The sequence below is a fragment of the Amphiura filiformis genome, chromosome 8, assembly GCF_039555335.1.
Source record: "Amphiura filiformis chromosome 8, Afil_fr2py, whole genome shotgun sequence".
Classification (NCBI taxonomy): Eukaryota; Metazoa; Echinodermata; class Ophiuroidea; order Amphilepidida; family Amphiuridae; genus Amphiura; species Amphiura filiformis.
Genome location: NC_092635.1, coordinates 52,647,589 through 52,672,247, shown reverse-complemented (window position 1 = coordinate 52,672,247; position 24,659 = coordinate 52,647,589). Strand labels below are relative to the sequence as shown.

General features: G+C 36.5%; 1 protein-coding gene across 2 annotated transcripts in view; it reads left to right on the top strand.

Moving 5' to 3' along the window:
* The first annotated feature begins 11,631 nt into the window (after positions 1 to 11,631).
* LOC140159205 (very-long-chain (3R)-3-hydroxyacyl-CoA dehydratase-like) overlaps positions 11,632 to 24,659 on the top strand; it is a 30,277-nt gene continuing 17,249 nt past the window's right edge. The window contains exons 1-7 of one of the 2 annotated variants that reach the window (XM_072182598.1): positions 11,632 to 11,832; positions 12,878 to 12,920; positions 15,118 to 15,191; positions 16,160 to 16,339; positions 18,598 to 18,658; positions 23,275 to 23,385; positions 23,849 to 23,976. In XM_072182598.1, the coding sequence (XP_072038699.1) occupies positions 11,749 to 11,832; positions 12,878 to 12,920; positions 15,118 to 15,191; positions 16,160 to 16,339; positions 18,598 to 18,658; positions 23,275 to 23,385; positions 23,849 to 23,976 (681 nt within the window). In that variant the 5' untranslated portion in view covers positions 11,632 to 11,748. The remainder of the gene's footprint in view (positions 11,833 to 12,877; positions 12,921 to 15,117; positions 15,192 to 16,159; positions 16,340 to 18,597; positions 18,659 to 23,274; positions 23,386 to 23,848; positions 23,977 to 24,659) is intronic. The other variant, XM_072182597.1, reaches the window with a different exon arrangement.

The window sequence follows — 24,659 nt, the reverse complement described above, 5'->3', positions numbered from 1 at the left end:
AACAATCATACCGAACCTTAAACATAAGAAATAAATATTACCCATGATGCTTTCAGGATGAACAATCATACCGAACCTTAAACATAAAAAATAAATATTACCCATGATGCTTTCAGGATGAACAATCATACCGAACCTTAAACATAAGAAATATAAATGCCTCGGGCTAGGTTTCCGCCTGGTTAGACATATCAAATTAATTCTTCCCGCTTAGCATGAAACCACTTTGTCTCACTTCCTGCAACTCAACAGTGTACATAAGTGTGCTAGTCAAGGATTTGCGAGTTGCCTCCAGGCTAGGTTTCCGGTTAGACAAATTGATTGTTCCCCATACTTGAGTCAGGTCAAGGTCATAATAGTTGAAGACAGGATATAAGATACAGGGGGATTTTTTTCTGTGTAGAATATCATTTTTTTAATTTAAGATGCAGGGGAAAAAATTCCCCTGCATTTTTTTTTTGGATAAGTTGAAATGCAGGGGGAATTTTTTTTGTGTAATTTGGATTGGGGTGAATTAAAAATGCAAGGATGTTTTTCTGTGTAATCCTGTGTAAATTGTTTTTCTGTGTAATCCTGTGTAAATTGTTTTTCTGTGTAATCCTGTGTAAATTGTTTTTCTGTGTAATCCTGTGTAAATTGTTTTTCTGTGTAATCCTGTGTAAATTATTGTTCTGTGTAATCCTGTGTAAATTGTTTTTCTGTGTAATCCTGTGTTGTTATTTTTCTGTGTAATCCTGTGTAAATTGTTTTTCTGTGTAATCCTGTGTTGTTATTTTTTCTGTCTAATCCTGTGTAAATTGTTTTTCTGTGTAATCCTGTGTTGTTATTTTTTCTGTGTAATCCTGTGTAAATTGTTTTTCTGTGTAATCCTGTGTAAATTGTTTTTCTGTGTAATCCTGTGTAAATTGTTTTTTCTGTGTAATCCTGTGTAAATTGTTTTTCTGTGTAATCCTGTGTAAATTATTTTTCTGTGTAATCCTGTGTAAATTGTTTTTCTGTGTAATCCTGTGTAAATTGTTTTTCTGTGTAATCCTGTGTAAATTGTTTTTCTGTGTAATTCTGTGTAAATTGTTTTTCTGTGTAATCCTGTGTTGTTATTTTTAAACACTTTACAGGGAAGAATACAGGGAAGCTTAGGGTAAAATAATGCAGGGGGATTACAGGGTATTAAAAGTTTTGTGTGTATTTTTTGTGTTAAGAGGTTTTTTTGATTTTTACAGGGGAAATACAAGGGTGTCTTAGAATCCCCTTTTTTACCCTACTCATGTCGCCAAGAGTTTAAATGATTCCTTATTAGATTCCACTTATCTGACGATTTGAGAGGTCCCCCATCCTGGACTCCCTGCGAGAGTCGTCTTCAGGACAAACTCTTGACACCCATGGAAGCATTTAAGTGACTCCTTATCAGAGTCCACTTTAATAAGCCCAATGAGACGAAAATCATGACAAAAATAATAATTAGTACTGTATACTGCAGTGGCGTAGATTTCTTCATGACATTGGGGGGGATGGGGTTGGAAAATTTTCTTGAAGTATAGTAAATCCAGCACCTTTTGGCGACAAAATAAGGTAATGGTACAAATTCGCGCGAAGCTTGCTAAAAAAATTTGGCATATTGAAGCTAAACTGGTGACATTTGATACAAAAGTGGAATAAATGCGTGCGTAGAGCGCAAAAATTGGTTTTTTAAGGTTAAATAGCCAAATATAAAGTTAATTTGGTCAGAAACACACATACAGGTGTCAACATTCGGGGATGTTTGTATGGACCATTCCCCCTAGCAAAATATTGAGGGGATTTCTCCCTCCCACCCCCGGGATCTACGCCTATGGTATACTGTGCTTTAATATATTAAGTCTTCTATTACCTCGCTCTCTATTTTACAGCGGATACAAATTACCTAGCATAATTGTATACAAGTCAGTAGCTTAATTTTCCTATCGGGCTTCGGACCAGGGACCTTAAGTATAGAAGTTTGATGCTCTACCGATGCATGGCGCTAACGAGATTGATACATTTGATGAAGTATTTTAAGTTAATTTAAGCAATATCTTGATGACTAAACCTGCCAAAGTCAATCTTTTTATAGTTGGGTGCCGTCAAAGAAGAAAAACATTCAAGGTAGAGTTTTAAGAAATTTCGACACTTTGTCGGTGCCAAGGTGTATAGAACAATGCGTTGTCAGCCCTCTGGTATACTGCCAACACGTGGAATAAGAAAGACGCCCAGTTTTTATCTTTTTTAAGTTTAAGTTAACAAGGCTATTTACGTTTTTTTCTTCTCGCATTTCCCCAAAATTTTATATTTTAAAAATATGCAATATATTATGTTTGTCTTAAACATGATCTTAATGTAATTTATATAATCTTAATGTAATTATGGGTATAGACGAATCCAACGAACCAAGTGATGTTCAGAATTTAGTCGGCCATGACTGAGTCCCCGGCGCACCAAACTGGTGTTATGACTGCCCAATTGGGTGGATTAAAGCCGCTTAAAAGTCGATGTTATATTGTGTTGTAAACTTTCATCATTCTATTGTCTACGTGTAACACGGGTGATGAAATGCAGTTTCAAACCCCCAGCAAGGACGCATCATTTACTGGGATATACCCGACAGGGACCCAGCTATGGCTGCCACACGAGACCGGGAAGGAAATTGAGTATGTGGTCACTGGTGCATGGGCAGTGAACATGGTGAAAGAGGTTGTGTGTGTGTGAGGGTGTGTGGTGTGGTGTGGTGTGGTGTGGAGTTTAATGTATGTTGCTGTTCTTTTAATGATTTTGATGTTCTCAAATGCATTTTGATATTTTTTATATGTGTGTTATTGTAAAATTGTTGCATTTCAGTTTTCTTACACTGCTATGACATTTTTTAATTAAATAAACCTTTAATGAATGAATGAATGAATGAATGAATGAATGAATGAATGAAAACTGTTACGAGTCGTTAATGACTCAAGGCCAAAACACCTTTTTCCCAAGTTCACTCAGAATGCAAAACAAAACACACTGTTTAATTCAGTTAACAATATCTGAGTCTTTTAATCAAAAGTAAAATGTGATTTATTATGATCTGATACATATTAAACATAAATACATGCAATCAAATACATCTATTATGAATGTTTGATAACGTTACTTAGCCAGCAGCCTTCTTCTTGCTGTTAATTGTTAAGTCTCTATTAGTCTCAATGTTCTTGATGTATATTCTGATTCACTTGTCCTGCAAAGATCACTTATCAGCGAAGTCCACTGAAGACTTTTATATCCTTTGCATAAATTCCGCGCACAGTTGACTATCTCCAAAATGGTGCTATTTTCACCTTCCACACAATTTCTAATGGAAACAGGCCTGCATCGCAGTTGTCCTCCTGTTTCCACTTGACAGATGTGTTGTTTCATAAACCAGACTTCAGCAAGTCGGCAGAAGATTATATTCCTTTCTTGGAAGAGGTACGCACTTTGACGTATTCTAGATATTTTCCGATATTACTGGATAGTAGTACCTTGACTACTTAACTCCACAAACTATTTCTGGTTGGCAATGTCCTTCCTTTGAAGGCATATGAACTGTAAGCACACTAACGAGTAACGAGCCCACAACAACACTATAAACTGCGAGGACTTGTTTTTGCATTTGCTTATATCCCAAACACTGGAAAATCCCATTCTATTAATAGCCAATTGCTACTTTCATAACTTATGTAATATGAGAATTCCCAAATATACATTAACCTTTCAAATTACATCACTTCCTGAGGGAATTCCCATATGATGTCATACCCACTCTTGGTGATTTTTCTAATGGTGCAGGGGATTCCCAGCAATCCAAAATTAGATATAATTCAATTTGTTTTTGATCAACATGTTTTTGAACAAATTTAATTTGTTTTTGATCAACTTCATACAATATTGAAATTATAAATTTTCAAAATTGCAGTGTGGAAAATGAGACACGCACAAAGCGGACCGCGAGGAAATTTGCCAAAAAAGTTGTTTTCTAATTTTGGTCAAAATGTAGGCGAATTTCAGTCTCTTATAATGTGATAATGACTATTTTGAAATGCGCTTGAAAATTTTGACTATCACCGCTTGGAGGGGGTACTGACAAAATGTGTACAAATATATGTGCGATTTTTTTACACTAACTTTATTAACTAAACAGCAATATTTATGAAACATTTACGCGTTATTATTTATATGAATGCTTGAAATGGACGACATTAATGGTATAGGCTACGTAAGTTTTAAAGAATTTGATTTTCCAAATATATTGGGTTAACTTCATTTGAATCTAAGGTAAGAAACTGCAAGACCTACATGTACGGGAATGTACAGTGTAAGATGCAGGAAATTAAGTGAAAGAAAATATCTGGATTTGCAGAAAACTGCAAAATATCGCCCAGAAAAGAAAAGATACCTTGTAAAAATGGCATATTTCTTTGCTTTATCATACGAGCCAACTATTAAAAGGGCATTTCGTGATCCACAGCCTCATCCCCCCACTTTTCTCCAAAAAAGTTGAGATTTTTATACCACTGGAAACCTCTGGCTACATAATGTTTATATACCAAATATTTCGTGCAGATTAATTCGTTTAGTAAAAATATCGTCCAATTAGAATTTCGTTCTGGTATCCCAGAACGAAATTACAACAGTGGCTTATGGAGCAGTGTAACACACACCGTTTTCGGCCATTTTCATGAGGATTTTATAAATTTTAAAATCGATTGGGCCCCATGAAGATACGCCACCGTCTAGAAAATGTGTTGATATTAAATTTATAGAGCCTTGATATCTTTGATGAAATAAATAAATAACATCAACAACATCACAAAGCAATTATTTGTAAATTGAATTTGGGAATATTCAATAAGACAGACTTAGCAGGCCTACAAATTTCAGAATTATATAAAGTTGAAAAACAATCAATCACTGTAGTCAGCGAATCAATCAAATATACAAAAACTAAAAAGAAAGGAGCAAGAAAGAATAAAGAAATAGTGAATAAAAAAGAAAGAAAGAAAAAAAAGAAATGAAAAAAGAAAAGGAGAAAGAAAAGAGGAAAGAACAGAAGTAAAAATGAGAAAAAAGGAAAAAAAACGAAATTTCAGCCACACGGGGACTCGAACCCACAAAAATTAATCATAATAGGTTCAAAGTCCAACGCTCTATCCGCTCGGCCACACATCAGCTTACACAATTGATTGTCCTCGAAGGGGATATATAATTATAACTTGACGCAATGACGTGATTACAATTGCGTCCGCATAATGGCTCTTAGAATAAACACGCATGTCGGCGCTGAAATTTTGGACGAACCCGATGGAGAAAAACCTCGTTTTTTGCAAAACTAGCTTCAATTTGGAGTGAAAATCAAATGGAATAGCAATTGGCAGAATGTTGAGAAATAATGTAGGTATTCAGATGTCTAAATTAACGTCCCGTAATCAAGATATCGATAATTTCACAAACCAGCTCTTTCTCAAGCAAATTCTCCAAAATTTTCCCCCAAAAACGGGCTTTTAAAATTTAATCGGTACTGTATTTGGTTCTTCCCCATGGCAACATTATTTCTTTGATCGCTTTGTAGTACAATACAAAAAAGGAGAAAACAATCACTCGGCGTAGTTTTATACGGAGCGAACATTTGAAAAAAACTGCATGGAACGTGTTTTTGATCTTGTGAACACGGTGCGTAAAAATGATTTAAACGAAGGATTTTCAAACGGATTCTAAATTTTTTTATAAACACACAAAAATAATGTACAGATACATCCATGCACCAACATTTGACTCATTGCGATATTTGATTGCTGAGAAAACGCGGTTTTAGAGAACAATTTTATACGTCTTTTATACGTTTTTTATACGTTTCTTCGTGTAACCTTAAAACAAACTCATAGTGACCATTAGAACGAATAAAAACACCCGTCTCTCAACACGCGATATTCAAAATTATATTTGAGGGCCTTACATATCAGCTTCGCAGCCCAATTATGGATCCGTTGTAGTCTTTGAATGTCTGCTTTACAAACAGCCAAGAAGCAGCCCATTGCAATAATCGATCTTGGAAAGGACAAGGGCTCTTATGACCAGATGACAAGTGTCATAATCCAAGTACCAACGTATCCGGGAAATGTTGCGAAGCTGGTATGTAAGGTTAGAACAAAGAGTCTTGACGTGAATGGACATAGACATTTGACAGTCAAATATGACCCCTAGGTTACGCACAGAATCTGAAGGACAGATGGATTTGTCCCCAACCCTCAAAGCAACCGGTATCATTGAGCGCTTCAGGTGTGGAGTAGTGGTCACAAAAAACTCAGTTTTGCTGTCATTAAGTTTCAGCATGTTCGTTCTCATCCAAGCCTTGAGAGCATCAATACAACGAGATAGATTATCTAAAGCAGCATCAATGGATACCGGGTCTTTGGGATCAAAACTCGTGTACAGCTGTACATCATCTGCATACAAGTGGTAAGATAAGTTGAATGATTTGATGATACGACCAACTGGTAAAATATACAAAGAAAACCCCGAGGGTCCAATGATTGAACCTTGAGTACCATCAATGCAAACTCTGCTGGTTCTCTCAGACAGGTAGGATCTGAACCATTGCAAAGCTTTACTTTGTATTCCAATTTCACTCTGTAATCTGTTTATCAGCATGTTGTGATTTACAGTATCGAAAGCACTGCTCAAATCGAGGAGTACTATAAAAACACCTTTGTGGTTGGAAATACACTTCATGATATCATTCTTAACTCTCATTAATGCTGTTTCTGTGCTGTGTGCTTTTTTATAAGCAGATTGTAATTTTTCACCCAGGTTGTTTCTTTCCATATGATCATTCAAAGAATTAACAGCCTGTTTCTCAATAAGTTTTGATATGAATTGAATATTGGAAACAGGTCTGAAATTGCTCAGGTCATTTGAGTTGAGAGATGGTTTTTGATAATGGGTGTGATATAGAATGCTTCTGGTTATCAGGGAAAACACCAGCATGAAGGGATTCATTGATGATACGTGTGATAACGGGAACAAAAACATGAATGTTTTGTTTCAGAAACCATGTCGACACAGGGTCGAGCAAGCAAGACTTTGTGGAAGCTTTATTAAGGGCTTTAAGAACGTCTTCCTCGCCCAAAAGATCGAACTCACTGAATGAAACACAAACTGGTCTCTCAGGCAAAGGGTCATATCTGTTTAGATCAGGTTGGTCTTTACCAAGATCTTGATATATTGTAGTGACTTTGTTGTTGAAATAGCTAGCAAAGTCATTAGCCAGTTCCTGTGCCGATTCATGGGCTGGGAGTACTTTGGTGTCTCTGTTTAGCAAACCATTCACCTTCTTAAATACAGTTTTATTGTCCGCATTCTCAAGTTCATTCCTGTAGAAATTTTGTTTTGACATTTCAATCATTTCATTAGTAACAGTTCGCTGTGTTACTGCTGGCGATCCGATTCAAGTCTATAGATTTCCGCCATTTCCTTTCCAGCTTACGACGGAAACGTCTAGACTGATGAATTTCTTCATTATACCAAGGATTTGATGGTCGTGAACGGATGGTATTCTTTACCGGCGCATGTTTGTCAAGCACCTGCCTAACAATGGTATCATAGCACATTGCCATATCGTTGACATTTTCATACTTTTTATCAAAAGTTGCAAATTCAGTAGAAAGATCAGCCTGAAAGGCATCCTGATTCACTTGATTTAATCTACGAGGGGCAACCATGATCTTTTTTGGTTTAGGCTTATGCTGCTGTACACTGACATCGGGGAAGAAACATCTTCTACCATCAGATTATTTGCTGATGATGCCTTCATATATAGGCACATTTCATCCAAAGCCGATACAGACGCTCTTCAGAATGATTTAAATAAACTTGTTGACTGGTCCACCAAATGGCAAATGCGATTCAACCCTGCCAAATGCTCCCTTCTGCGTGTTGCTAAAATAAAAAAGATCATCAACTCAAGCTACACGATGTTGGGTACCGAGCTGAAATCAACAGACCACCATCCTTATCTTGAAGTGGAGTTGGCATCAAGTCTGGACTGGAAGTATCACATTCAAAATGTATCCGGCAAAGCGCAGAGAACTCTAAACTTCCTGCAGAGAAATCTATACAAGTGCCCTCAGAAGGTCAGGACACAAGCATACACTTCTTTAATTCGCCCGACCCTCGAGTACGCTGCCACAATCTGGGACCCATACCATCAAAGGGACATCAACAGCTTAGAAAGAGTCCAGAGAAAGGCCGTCCGGTTCATCACCACTGATCACAGGGAATTATCGCAGAAGATCGAGTGTCACTGCTTTGAGGGCCGACTTGGGTTTTCCAACACTACAGCAACGAAGGTTGGCATCAGGACTGACTCTGTTTTACAAGATTCATAACCAAGAAGTCTCTGTCCAAATACAATGTCACTACATACCACAAGACACACCCTCCATCAAAACCAGAAGGACGCATGATGAGCAGTACAAGATCATCAGAGTAAGAACAGAAGTATACAAGAACAGCTACTTCCCAGCAACCATACCAGTATGGAACAAACTCCCTGCTTCTATAGTGAATTCAACATCAAGCCAAACGTTCAAAACCAAGATCCAGCAGCTGGTTTCCAGTGATCAATCTGAGCTGTACATGGGCTCAGTTGTTCCAGCAGCTGCGTCACTCAACTAGTCCTGCACCAAGTCTTCACTGTATATAATTTTGCACCCTTCGTCGTGAGATTTGTGATTATTTTCATCGTCATCGGTGGTGGGAGTGATTTTGTGATTTTGTCTGTTCTGCACCGGATGTGAAGTTGCAACGCTGGGCGTGATACCATGTATGGTCTACCCAGAATTCACGTAGAAGAAGAAGACTGAATGAAATTACATTATGATCAGATAACCTTAAATCTACTGCATAATTCATAACCAGGTCTTCATCAAGCCGTGATATAACAAGATCAATTGTGTTCCCATTGATGTGCGTTGGCCCAACAACATGCTGATGAAAACCTGCGTTATCAATTGTGGTAAGAAAGTGTGATACGTCAGGTTTGAATGGTTCGTTCACATGTATATTAAAGTCACCTACTAATACTATCTTACTCGACATGGTGTTTACAATTTCAATAAAGTTATCAAAGTCATTGAGAAATTCAGTCTTGAGTTTGTTTACTGATGATGGGTAGGGTCTATAGATCACTATATAGAACACTTCCTTCTTGGGATCTGTAAAACATGTGTGCTCAAAAGTACGGAATTTCCTGATTCCCATGTCAAATTTCTGGAAGTTCATTTAAGATCTAAACAGCGCACCAATACCACCTCCATAGGTGGAGGCTCCTCTAGGTGTGCTGAGGAAACTGTATCCAGGTACCCAGCAAACACAAAACGTTTTCGACATCATTCGCAAAAGGTTATAAAAGGTTGTCAGAAAACGTTTAAATGTCGGGTTATATAAAGGGTATATTAAGAGTATAAAACGTTTTCATAACCTTAAAAACATTTTTGATAATCTACTGCTCAGCAAACAAAAATGTTTTACAGAAAACGTTTAAATGTCGGGTTATATAAAGGGTATAAAAACGTTTTAATAACATTCCAAAAACATTCTTGAAAACTTGATACAAAACATTCTAAACAGAATGTTATTTTGGGAGTTGAAAAAATATTTTGCCAAAAATGTTTGCCCAAAATATTTTCAATAACGTTTTAAAAACGTTTTCATGACCTTTATATAACCCGACATTTAAATGTTATTAAAAGGTTTTGAAAAAACATTTTAAGAACATTTCTGTGTTTGCTGGGTTCAAATATTTTAACATGATGTTATTTAAGTATTGACAAAATATTTGGCAAAAATGTTTGGAAAAATAGTTTACAATAACATTTGTTGAAAACATTTAAAGATATTGTTGTAGTGTGTTTTCATGCAAAACGTTTTAAAACGTTATCATGACCTTTATATAACCCGACATTTTAATGTTATTAAAACGTTTTTACCTAAACCAAAAGCCAAAATATAACTTATTTAAAACGTTTTTAAAACGTTTTTGTGTTTGCTGGGTAATGTCAATTCTCTGATACATACGGGATCATCTTGATTTAGCCACGTCTCAACTACGAAGAAACAGTCTATGTCATGCTCAAGCACATATTCTGTGAACATGGTGGTTTTGTTCCGAATAGAACGAGCATTCCACAAACATAATTTGACATAGCCATCAGTGGTATGTTCTGTTATTGCTTGCTTACTCTGTTAAGTTGTGGGGTAGTAACTATTACATCATCATCATCATCATCATTTATCACATTTGTATTGAGTTTATTATTGTCAGATTGAGATTTTTAGCTTTTCCACTTCTACAGCCACGACTAGTTTGTTGCACTCCACAGATATCAAGTTCTTTAAGAGTTTGATATGTTGAATATGGTAGATCACACTTTGCTGGCATTAAACCAAGCAAATCAAGCCTTAGCTTGAGTAGGTGATTGATGGCGGCATGATCAGATCAATCTGAATCAATATCAGGACGAACACTGTAAACGATGTAAAGCTAGCCATGTGCATCCGAGTGATGAGGTTCTTGAGGATGAAAAAAGTCAATGAGGAATTCAACACTCACCCAATAAAGGAAAAATAATGCCACAAAAAATGTAATTTTCCCAAAGTACACAAAATATGAGCAGAGTCACCAAAATCTGAGTAGCCAGCAAGTATCCTTGTTGTTAGTTCTTTCCAATGGTATGAAAGAATTAGCAAATTATACATAACAGTAGAAACGGTACAGAATAGGAACATTTGAGGAGCAAAAGGAGTGATGCAGCCACACAGGCGCAATCAATAGCAATATCACATTCTTCATTATATTTAAATCCGTTACATCTTTAAACCATTTTTCTGAAAATTGCGACCCAAAGTTATAACTAAAGAGCTTAAAAATCCACCCAAACCTTCCCCCAGGATAGAGCAATCTTGAAAAATTCATATTTTTTTGGTGAATATGATTTGATTGTTCTTTTCTGTGATTTTTTAAAATTCACAAACAGGGATATGTCTTCTCAATAACTCCCATCAAATATTTGGTATTACTGGTAACTTCTTTTTTACTTAGTCATACATTGTTTTATGCAAGTTCCAGGACAAAAAAAAATCACTCCCTAAAATTCAAAGAGATACTATAAAAATATCACATTGCATTGAAAAATTATAAACTCTTTTCATTATCAAAATTGGGCTTCTAATTTATAATTATAATTGTTTTAAGGTTATGTAGGGTCTACTTGATAGTTGAATATTTTTTGATTGTCTGCTTTTTTGTCTTTTATAATTTATTTGTTAAATTGTTTATTTAGTTAGCGATTTGCGGTTTTCGCCCTGCTGACTACAACTTCAGAAGGTTCAGAAGGTTTGATATGTAGGCCTATATACAAAAAAAGTTTTACAAAATGCCGCTGAATGGCTTGCACACGTCACGCGTCATGAAAGTACGTTTTGTCATTAATATTCATGAGATAACTCGGTGCCTGTGAATACAAGGTACAGACTATTTATCAAAGGGCTAACATTACTATACTCTTTGCAAAGAGGCGCACGTAATTCCAATATAAATTTTATTGTAGTAATGTCAGTCGCATATCGATTCATCCGCTACATGCAAAGGGTGGTTTCGGGTGATAAGGAAAGCTTATAATTAGTTGGGTTTTTTCATCATAACTAATTCTTTCTGCCATCACAATGGCTACTACTCTTCATCCGATCGTGTACTGGGCCCAGACAGAAGACAACATCTCGCTCAAAGTAGACCTGAGAGATACGTCAGTAAGTTTTAAAAAGCAATATCAATTATCATATTATTATTATGGTCATGATTAAAGGGGCATTTCGTGATCCACAGCCTCATCCCCCACTTTTCTCAAAAAAAGTTGAGATTTTTATATCACTGGAAACCTCTGGCTACATAATGTTTATGTACAAAATATTTCTTGCAGATTAATTCGTTTTGCAAAGATATCATTGAAATTTGAATTTCGTTCTGGTGCACCAGAACGAAATTACAACGCATTGTCTATGGAGCAGTGTAATACACATAATCATGCATAACTCGCAAACGCAAAATCGGAATCAACTGAAATTTTGGGAATAGGCTTTTTTCGTGGATATGTACTGAAAAATGTCATAAAAAGAGGATGCTAGGATCACGAAATACTCCTTTAAATGATGTGAATAAAATTATACGGTATTTTTAAAATTATTGCGATTGTGATAAATTAGGCATGTTAGGGGTTCATTCATACCAGAACATTTTGTAATTTTTATTTCATCAAAATAATAAAAAACAAATACAAGTAACATTATCAAAAAATCGGTGAACTGTGTTACTGTCAAAATTGGGCAATTTGGGTCAGGGGGTAAAACAAAAAAACTGCTATTTCATTCCAGCTCCTATATTAATATCGCCATGAATGCCTTGCATTATTAGCTTGCCGATTGTTATTGAGCTTCATGAAGCTGGGACAAATATAAGTAAGACCTGGAAATAAGACATACTTGTACGTCACTGATTCAATGATACATGTTCATTCGCGAGACGTGCCAACCATCACTCAATCGGTGAACTCTGATCAATGGAGAGCTCCAGATTAAAACATTTTACTGTAATTAAAGTACGGTACTTCAGGCTTTAGTCTTTCACATGGTATTTTAGTACACCAATCATGCAAAAAGTAGAAATTCAAGAAATATCGAGGGCATGGCTGTGGAGTAAATCACATATTATGGCTATTAATATGATACTTGCCACCAGTCACCTTGTTCTTGTAAGCATTAATTTAAACTTATTTAATTCTTTTTAATTACTATTTAGGATCCAGATATAGATGTAACTGCTGAAGGACTCTATTTCAAAGGTATGTTTTAACAGAATTGTGACAACTGATAATGAATAATAATTATTGTCTATTTGTTTTAGATTTTCTGCTAGATTTGGTATTTATTTTATTTATTTATTTTATTTATAACATTCGGCCGAAGCCAGGCTAATCCCAATAGTGCTCAGAGGCTACTAAATTTAAGGGACGCCATCCGGATATGACGGGACAGGGATATGGAAAGAGGTCCGATTTTAGATGCAGGAGGAAAACCGGAGCACCCGGAGAAAAACTTGTGAGGACGAGCATGGACCGGCAACCAAACTCACACGCGCTGCAGGGAATTGAACCCGGGCCACAGTGGTGAGAAGCGAGTGAGAAGACCACTACACTAACCCGCCCTCCCTGGTACTTAATTTGCTGTGCAATTACAGTCAACATGCATACAATGTAGACTTGCACAATTGGGCACTTATTTTCCTCTTAGTCAATGCCCCCTTGTCCTCAGAGGGTCTTAGGCTACATGCACAGAGAGAAAAATAACTCATCACACAGCCAATTTATGATACCATCCAATTAACATTTATTTTTTGCGGAATTAGCTGAAACGGTCAGAGCACCACACTGATGCACGAACAAGTAGGACTATCTACAGAGATTACCCATTGATAGGGAACAAAAAGGTGGGAACGGATTCTGGACATATTATTTGATGATTTTGATGGTGGATCCCACTTGGGGCAACACACCTCCAAATATTTTCCGGACACGACCATTGAAACCACCAAAAAAGACACGGTCCAGACCCTGATTCCCCTGAAAAACATGCCATACCTGGTTGAGCACACGGCTGCAAGATATCTTGCCAGCCCACCCCCACATCCGGAACGGGGACTGCGCACAGACCTAGCCAGCTAGTCCCAAACACCACTGGTCTGGGACACGACCCACCAAACCCTCCCCAGCTACAAAACTGGGTGGGTTGGGCGGGATTTTCAAACGAACCTGACCGCTCCAGCCGAAAAAGTGAATGAGGAGGAAAGGGAAAAAACCGCGAAGTACCAGACGCTCACTAACAAGAGATCTGATTGGTCCGAGCCTGGCAAGGTCGTAAGGCAGCCAATCAAGAAGGGGTATAGCCCCCCAGTTACTACCTCACAAGGGTGACATTACTGATATGGCTTGAGCTGGGGCAATGAATACACCCTGCCTTCCTACACCCCCCGAAAAACAGAGAAAAAAAACAGCCAAAACAAAACCAACAGGGAGACCCCATGGTGAAAAACGCTCTTGAATAGACAAGCTATTTAAAACCGCACTTACTTTGCAGCAATCCTTGATTTGCAGCAATTAGATAATTGAATATTGATATTCTCTCTGGAGTGGTACCTAAGCGCAACATCCCTCTATTTGAATGGCACAGAGAATGGCACCAAAATTCATTTTAGGCTACCCTGAGATGTGATTTACAAATAAAGACTCACTAAATGAGTCAGTGGTAAAAAATTGGTTTAACCATGGAAAGCTTATCTTTTCGATAGAAGAGAAATAATTGAACTCAGTGTCTTTTTCAGGTGCAAGTTGTGATGTCAATTCAGATGATTATGTAGTTTTAATGCTATAGTAGCAAGAATCACCCTTCACTCGATTTCAATCTGATTCTTTGTTGTTGGTTAAGGTGGTCTGGTACTACACCCCTGCCCAATTTTGTGCCTATTTTTGCATTTTTCTCAAAAATAATAGTGCATTGGTGACAAGTAAGATATGTATTTTATAGGGGCAAGGACTACAACTACTGCACTGGAAATTTTATTTCAGCACAGACAACAGTTGTGGAGTTATAGTCAAAAATGAGAGAAAACCAATATTTGATCAATAAATCAATAACTACTTGCCTTGAGTTGCTGAATTTTCAGTGCAGCAGTTGTAGTTCTTGCCCCTATAATATAGATATCTTACTTATCACCAGTGCGCTATAAGTTTTGATTGGCCAGGGGTGTAGTACCCCCTTATCGATTTATCCCACAGATTTATCAGAACATATCTATTGAATGAACTCGTAGTGCCAGGAGTGAGTGCATAGTGTAAAATTTATGAATGTAGGTTTTCATGTTATGCACATAGTTAGGAGATAGGTATACTGGTAGTAGTATGCTAATACTTAATTTGTAAAAGGTATCTGCAGTTATTGCTTAGCCTAAAATATAGTTTGGTTTTTGTGATTTTTGTATTTCAGCCTTTGGTGTTGGTGCAGGAGGTTTACATGAGTATGAGTTCCAAATGGACTTCTATAGAAATGTCAATCCCGACGTAAGTTGTAAGAAGTAATGTCTTGAAACAGCCCTCTACACATAAAGTTATGGAGTTTATGTGCATCAAATGTGTCATATATGTGACCCATTCCAATGACATATACCTCAGATGTGTTTTTGAAGAAAGTGTGATTTACTTACTACTTGATTTCAAAGAGGCTAAAATTTGCATTTTGAAAAAAAAGAAAGAAAATTGATGTTTTGGTTATGAAGTTATGATGAATTTATAGTTTTGAAGCTTTGCTAGGACGACTTAAGGTACAATTTGCCAGAGCAGGTCACATATACTTTATACCACAGACTTGTGCTCTAGATGCAACTATTTTTGTTATTACACATACATAATGCATGTTTTGAAATAGGACCATGTGTAAAATTTTGCATTTAGATGTAGTGAACTTGTCATATTATTAACATCATGTAAGTCCATTTACATGCCACAAGCTGTGTCTCAGGTACATTGCATGCACACTTCATCAGCCTCAGGGCCCCTACTTATATAGTGAAAGCACATGCGCCGTTTAGTAGTCCTTTCATTTTGGGATATTTTGTTGGGAACTATAATTGAAGACAAAAGGCGTCTGTAGTTTGCGTCTGACGTCAAGGCAAAGGCGCAGCGTGATTGGTTGCTGACCTGCACAGTACACCATTTTTGGTCTGGTTGCCAGGACGTCATACGCAAACTGTCAGGTGATACGTTTGTGAAGGTTGTCATTCATCCAGGTTTAATAAATATTAAATTGAACATAAAACTGATCAGCTGGACTCACATTTATTTGAGAGGCTACAGTATCGCACATAATCCAAGACGGCCTGAAGATGCACCTTGGCTTAGGTGCGATGCTGTAACCTGTAGCCTCTCAAATAAATGTGAGTCCAGTTGATCAGTTTTATGTTCAATTTAACATAAAGCTGCCAGGTGATTAACCTTACTCTTACTCATTCCGTCATTTGTTTTGTGTTCAGAGAAGTGCATACCGAGTGATGGACAGAGCTGTGGAATTCAACTTGACCAAGGATGGTCCGGCTTTATTTTGGCCACGGCTGACCAGAGATGACCCCAAACCAGCTTGGCTGAGGATTGATTTTGATAAATGGAAAAGTGAGGATGATTCTGATGAGGAAGACGAAGAAGCAGTCATGAAGGTGATGTTTAGTAAACTTGTGTGATGAAGGGTTTACAAGGTTTAAGTTCCCCCTAAAACTTTTTAGAATAAATCTGAAAGTTTAAAAAAAAATATTAAACTGCATTTTCATATCTAGAGAACTTGAAATTGTAGAGGGAAGTATGAATTCAAGTAGAAATGGTACTGGTGCAATATCCATACCTACATGTACATGTAGGTATAAGGACCTGTTTTTTCACCAATAATTAGGAAATATAGCTTGTTATGGCTGATAAGCTATACAGCTTGTAATAAGAAATTATTTAAATGTTGGTTAGTATTTTATTTTACTTTATATATTTATCAATTCATATTATTTTCATATAATTTCTGTTGAACTGAAACTGTTTGAGCAGTGTTCGAAATATGCCTCAAAAAGTTACAGGCCAGCCGGACTTGACCTTAAAAAGTTACCGGCCAGCCGGGCAACTAGATGCCAGTCAGAAAAGTTACCGGCCAGGCCAAAAAATTACAGGCCAATGGCCGGCTGACCGGCCCTATTTCGAACGCTGTGTTTGAGGCATCAGTTGAGATAAGTTGAGTGAGCACACAATGCTGTAGAATAGATTGTGTGAATAAAATACTCATCCATGTGCAGCATCGTTTTTGGTGTTTTCTCTAAGAATGTACTTTTCTTCAAAACTATTAGAGTTAAAAACACGTTTTTTCACCAATAATAGGAAACATACTATCATATTACAGCTTTTATTTTAAGTATTTTATTTTTATTTTTACAGTTGGGTACAGTTCATTTTAAATCACCCTGAAAGTGAAGATTGTTGGGTTTTCATAACACTTGATGAACATCCATATAGCACTGATCATTTTGTCAGAATATTATATAGGGTCATTCACCCCAGATACTTGAGAGAATTTAGGTTAAACTGTACAATAGAAGGAGCCATTTGATGCCCATGGAAACAAAAGGAGTTCCTAATTCCTCAATTCCAATACTGTAGAATGCCATCTACAAATATATATGCCTCTAACGAGGGTTTTTTGACAAAAGAGAAGAAAGGCAGAAACATCCACAAAACATTACAAAAGGTTTGTATTATAATAGTACATGTTCATACAACCACCTGTATCAGTAATACAGTTGCTCAAAACTCCAAATAATGATTTTTGTGGATGGTGTCTGCCTTTCATCTCTTTTGTCCAAAAATATCCTCGTTTAGAGCCATATATATGCTTGTAGATGGAGTTCTACGGTATATCAGGTGATTTTAATTGAAGTATTTACAGTAAAAGATAATAATGCCATAATTTGATGACCATTTTATTCGGTACTTATCTTACTATAATTTGCCTAATGTTGTATGTATGTGTGTGTGTCAAAGGCTCCGTCAGTTTTGATCCCAGCCTCGCCAAATTCGCATGGGGGATGCAGAAAAATATGGGAAGTGTCGTAAGCTACCTTCGGTCGAAACCGAGGTCGAAGGTCAAAGGTCAAATATTGAACTTGGTCTGATTGGGCTGTAATTCATATGGGAGTTCAAGGAAAATATGGGGAGTGTCCTACACTACCTTCGGTCGAAATCGGAGGTCGAAGGTCAAAGGTCAAATTTTCAACTTGGTCCGATTGGGCTGTAATTCATATGGGAGATCAAGGAAAATATGGGGAGTGTCCTAAGCTACTTTCGGTCGAATGCAGGGATCACATTTGGTTGCGATCGGTAAAGGATTGGGCTCAAAATCCGCGAAAATGTGAATTCTCCAAAATCCACAGTGCCCAAGTCAGTGACCATGGTATAAACAATTACACTTGCTGCCTGTGTTCTATAAATAGCTCTGATGCATTCTGATACATGTATGTACTTGAACTTGGTAAAATCTATATTAAGCCAATGTCTCCCACTGTGGGTTTTGAAGGAAGAAAGAAAGAGTAGTCAGTAAAACAAGTAAATATACAAATTAATTAATTTAATTAACTACCGGTAATTAAGTAATGTCATCTGAGGTCACAGGTCATCCAACAGGTCATCTGCGGTCAAAGGTCATATGGGGTGAAACAGTATCCGATCAGCTGGATTGGGCTTAAACTTGGTACAATAAATTGGAGGAATCGGTCTCAATAAAAGTCCCTATAGCATTAGGCCTATACCATTTTTTATAGTAAGATACCGGCATATTGAGCTTAATAATCATTTACGCATACAGGTATAGCTCTACTTACAAATAAACAGGTGAATGCATACTCAAAATAATAATGATTATGCTTTGTTTTTTACATTGCAGAAAGAGCAAGAAGAACAAATGAGACAAATTGAGAAAGAGCTCCTGGAAACTAAAGAACAAGGTAGGAAGGTAACAATAGAATGTAGCCTTATTGTCCAAGTTACAATGTGAATTTGCAAAAGGGGTCCCAGCAGTGATCCCCACCAGTTTCATGCATTACATACGTAACAAGGGGATATCAAAAGTTTTAGAAATCGCCATGAAGTGAAATAGCTATATCAATGAAATTTTATCAGTGCAATCACTGGTCATTATGTACATTATGGTCCAAAAATGGTCTCATAAGTATGTTTACTTTTTTTACAGGTGGCACTAGATGCCAATAACCTGCTGCCCCAGTTATTGCGCATAAACTGCAAGATTGAGAAAATTGAGACAAGCAGCATTATTAAGATCCTGCTTTTGAAGGGTTGCAGTGCCTAGAAAATTGATGATGAAATGAAAGTTATCTTCGGTGGTGATTGTGATATATATGTCACTGTCGCTTTTTAATAAAGGAATTTTTATTTCATCACAGATTTTCTGGGCACTGTAACCCTTAAAATGGAACTTAATCATCCTACATGCCTCAATTTTCTCCATTTTGCTGGTTATGCGGTTACATAGGCAGGTAGTGACATCTAGCTCCTGTAAAAAAAAAGTAAACATACTTATGAGACCATTTTTGCACCATAATGTACGTAAGGACCAGTGATTGCACTGACAAAATTTCATTGATATAGCTCTTTCACTTCTGGGCGATTTCTAAAACTTTTTGATACCCCCTCGTACATGTACATTGTCACTTATGAAAACTGTGCAAGTTTTGTGGAATGTCCGATGTACACTTATATCCACAGACTGCCCACAAGAGATCTCCTTCTCTTTGTATATGGGAGTAAGGTCTTAATTACACCTATAACTTGCCTTGCAATGGATAGTGCACATCTAATTTGAGGTATTCGTTTCATTAACTGCACATGCCCTACAAGCCACCGCCCATACAGTGACTTTACAACAAGCAAACCGATAAAAGCCCATGGATCATGGTCTGAAACATATGGCACACTGATGATGATGGATGAATATTTTGGGCCATTTTTTACATGTGCAATTATATAAACAATGTAAAAAAATAAACACCCACCCATGACTTTGTTAAGTGCCCTGGGCAGTTAATGGAACAAATACAGTAATTGTCTATGTGTGTAGATTTATGATCACACTGATATCAACATAATTATCCATTGACTACAATATCTATGAATGGATGCTATCGCTGTACATTTCAGCTTATGTGAACCTAATGTGTTCACTATCATGGGAGGGATTTGCTCCATGAATTAACGGTGTCAGTAGTCGTTAGAGGTCTACTGTAAAATAGTGAATTGTGAGCTCTGTATAAATAAAAGTATGTTTTCACTAGTGCACTACATGTTTGTGGTTTTAAGCCTGTAAATACATAAAATTCTAAAACCAACTCAATGTTGCTTTATTTCATACAAATGCGACCATAAATGTAGATGATGAATCAGGTATGGAAAATGATTTAATTCTTGATATGATCGAGCAAAGTGAGTCATTATTTTCAAGTAAAATCATTTTAATTTTGTCTTTTCTTCAACATTCTTGGCAGTACTTGCACATTTAATAGCCTAAACAAAAAGCTGACAATCTCATCAAATTTGTACGTAAATTATTATTTTAAAGTTTGTTCGGCTTATAATTGGTGAACAAAATGAGACTCACAACATGGTATTGATATACAGAATGGCGTGCATGCAAATGCACACAGCAGCTATGCTAGTTGTGCATTCCGTGACTGGCGTGCGCTTATGTGAATTTATACGAGCGTAGGTTCGGACTTGACTGACTCACGGAGTACCAAAAAACGAATGAGTTTCGCCATTTTTAAGCAGAACAAACTATAAGTGTTGCTGAAAACAATACACTGCAAAAGTTTTAGCTACCTCAAAGCGTGATATTTTCACGGTACAAATTTTTCGCAATTTGAAATTTTCGGAGCAGTTTTGCAGTTTCTTATATTCACTATTACAAACATTACACAACAAATGTAAAGCATGTGGGTAAAAAATATTTTTGTGGGTTTTTAAGTTCGAGATTCTGAAATTAACCGCAAAAATAAAAGCATCACAAAAATTTCCCGCTACAGTACTTTGGACTCACTTCCCTTGATCATGTCACATGTCTTGTCTTGTGTGTTGCACTATTTCTTTGTGATTTGGGCTATTCCTGTGGAAATCCATACACCCCCTGTGGAAGACATGATCTTAATCTCCCACACAGGGGGTGTATATTTCAAATGGAGTCATCCATTCAGGTGATTCCATTTGGAATTCACACTCCCTGTGTGGAAGACCACACAGTGGGGTGTATATTTTAAATAGAGTCATCCATTCAGGTGACCCCATTTGAAATTCACACTCCCTGTGTGGAAGATTAAGGTCATGTCTTCCACAGGTGGTGTGTGGATTTCAACTGGAATAGCGCATTGTGTGTGTTTCTGGCAATAGTGAATGTAGTAAGGTTTTGTTTTGTCGCATCATTAGTGAGTAGTGCTACAGGGTGTATCAAAATAATTGGTACCAATCAATTTTGTTGTCTAATGAAACACCTGTTTTTTTTTCCAAAAATTTAGATCTTTAGATCCTCTTGAAATGGCTATAATTTATATAGTTGAATGACCTTTTATAACATAAATCTACAAATAAGATACAGCATTTTGATGTGGTAGTCTTGGTCAAACTCACTGGATTTTGATAGATACCAATCATATTGATACACCCTGTACTATATGCGGAATGTGTTCTGTTCTATGTAGAAGAGTTTTTGACTTTCGGCGATCGCAAATTAACTAAGCTTGAGCCTGTTTTGTGGTGACTGATAGGGTTACCATCTCATTTCTTTGCTTACTGTTACATATACCTCTGCAGATCTTGTAGATATTTGTTACATCATATTACAAATGAAGAAGTGTAGCAAAGAAAATTTGGCTGAAGCGGGGTTTGAATCAGCGACATCTGGTTTGCAAGACCAGTACTCTACCATCAGAGCTATCCAGCCCTACATGTATGATGGATGGCGATCCCAATTACAAACAATTGTCCAATATCTTTGCTCGGGTGCTGGTTTTATTTTATATATGTTAAACCAATAAATGGGTTTTTTATGCTAAACCAATGGGTTTCCTCATAAGGCCCTTCGCACTTGATTATTAGTTTCCTGTTAAAGATTTTGAAAAAGGGACGAGGTGACTTTTAATTATTAATTGTTAATTATCTTTTATTTTCTTTATTTAGTTTGAACTATTACAAGCAACTATTGACTCGTTTTGACTAGAGCGTGCATTGAACTATTTCACAACAATATTTGAAATATAAATAAGTGAAGGTGGAATTGTACTCCTTGTTTATTCATCATTATTGTTGATATTATTAAGGATACGATACATGATTTACCGACAAGTGACTCATTTCGAATGCGATCATGAATTTTGAAGAAAAAAAAGTTTCCACAGGCTTTGTTGGGATTCGAACCAGCGATTCAAAACTTCAGGAAATATCTGTGTCCCAATGTTTTGTTTTGGTTTTAGGAATTTGACCTTAAAATTTACGACTTCATGACATTATCATTCGAAATCAACAAAAGATATTTCAACAGTATATGGTATCATTCTTTCTCTAGAATGTTTTATACATGTATGTGAAATAGCTTCAACAATGGTTCTCTGCATAATGGTAAAAACAGCCTTGACCTAAAAAAGGGCGACAGGTACCATTTTTACGGATTCAGGCTAAATTTAAAATTGATATAAAATGTTTGTTTATTGATCGATTACAAAAATTAATTTTTGTTATATAAAGAAATTGTGTCTGGTGTGAATTACACTACAGTTTTTATTCTTAGGGCTCTTTGACTTCTTCAAATGATTTTTTTAATGATAGAGTGAATCCCCTGGCTCTCTAAAATTACGCACAAAAGATCGAGTCCCCTTAAAGTGAGAAAATGGCAAGTAGAAGTAGTTGAAAGTTATTTTAAAGGAGAAAATTAGAAATAAAAATAAAATAATTAACAATTTATTTGGACGCAGGCGGTAAACAGGAAGCTAATAATCAAGTGCGAAAGGCCTAAAGTAGCGATGATAAGTAGTGCTTTGCAGTGTATTTTGTCCTTCCTGTTCTTGTTAATACATGTATTCTTTCTTCTTCTTTTCCACAATAACAGCTGTTTACATTAACACATTACTATCGATATTAAACATGTTTGTAACTTTCCTGCATAAGAGTTCAGATGTAAAATGTGATGTACGCCATTCAAAATTTTTTTGGATAACATGTGGCCTGTAATGCTGGCTTCAGATTGACACCCTACTTAAAATTGCTATGATGGTATTTTTACAAGGCAACATTTCTAGGCATATTGTTGACATGGTGCATTCAGGAAAGAAAATTTCCTATTACCAAGATCTAACTTTTGAGATGGTTTGTATGTTTCTTTCTGCTCTGTGGTTGTGATGTCTTCATGCATGGCTTGAGTGTGTGTAAAAACAAAACATGCAAGTGTGTATTTAAAGTTTTTTTAAGAGCTCCAGACCCTTTGTGTGGCACCCTCTTCCTTTCTATTGTTGTTCCATATATACCATATACTAACTCCTTTTTTTGCTTATATTTTTTGCAGCATTTGCAGACCTGAAGACAGTATACCTATTCTTTTTCAACCTTCTACAGTTCATCGGATACGCATATGTTGTTGTTTACTTATTCTGCAGATATGCATTCTATGGAAAAGGTGAGTTGTCTTTTATTGCATGTAGCTTCTCAGAGAGAGAGAGAATCTCACTTTCTTTCACAGGGCTTTTCACAATTCTTTCAGGACAGAGGTATATATTTTTACGGGACTTAGATTTTCCATGTACCTTATCTTCAAGAGATGTTTATTCTTTATATAGAACTGCCCTTTTTTTTCCATACTCACTTTGTAAGGAATTTGCAAGTGTGTATAATACCCCTGTACTATGATGGTGCCCATTGAAATCCATATACCCCCTGTGGAAGACATGACCTTAATCTTCCACACAAGGGATATAAATTTCAAATGGAGTCACCCATTAAAATTTAAACCCCCTGTGTGGAAGATTAAGGTCATGTCTTCCACAGGGGGTATATGGATTTCAACTGGAATGGCAGATAACGTAAGTGTGAAATTTTTCCAAGTTTTGAACCATTTTTGTCAATGCATTTCTCTATAACAGAAAACATGAAAGAAGCATTTGACCGTGCTGTCATACCACTAGGAATCTGTCAGATGTTTGCATTTCTAGAAATTCTGCACCCTTTAATTGGACTGGTCAAGACGGGAATCATGGCACCTTTAATGCAGGTAAATGCAAGAGAAGATACCTTACACTTCCCACAATGCATTTCTTCCTTGTACTAATTTGCTATACAGTGCAAGATGGAAATACCTCAATCAACAGAGATCATCCAGATCTTACAATTGAGGTATTTCTTGTAATAAAGTTTATTAAGTTTAAGTTTATTTCACCATCATATTATATACAATAACAAAATATTCAAGAAAAGGATGGTAGGACAATCACAAGAGCAAAGCTCGTAAGACATGATTGCCCTCGGTGCAAAAACAAAAGACGACAACAGACAAGGACGGGGTGAAAAAGTCAATTGAAAAAAAAAATGCATTAACTTTATACAGTACAAAATAGAATGTTATGATACAGGGCATTTGTGAAGCAATAAATTTATGAGTATAAAGAAATCAGATAATCTTTATAGCTGCGTTTGAATGAATTAGGAGACAAGGCGATTTTGATATCATCGGGGATAGAATTCCAGAGCAATGGGCCCTGCATGCCTTCTAATGGTATTTCTGGCCAAATCATAATTGAATATTGCAGGCTAAACAAATTGACGAGCGTGTTGAATAAGTGTGGATGGCCATATTTTTAACAAAATAATTGGCAAAATTACAAGGCATGTTGTTAATACTGAAATTATACATAAATAAAGTTTTGATAAGTTTATGAATATCAAAAATATTCAAAG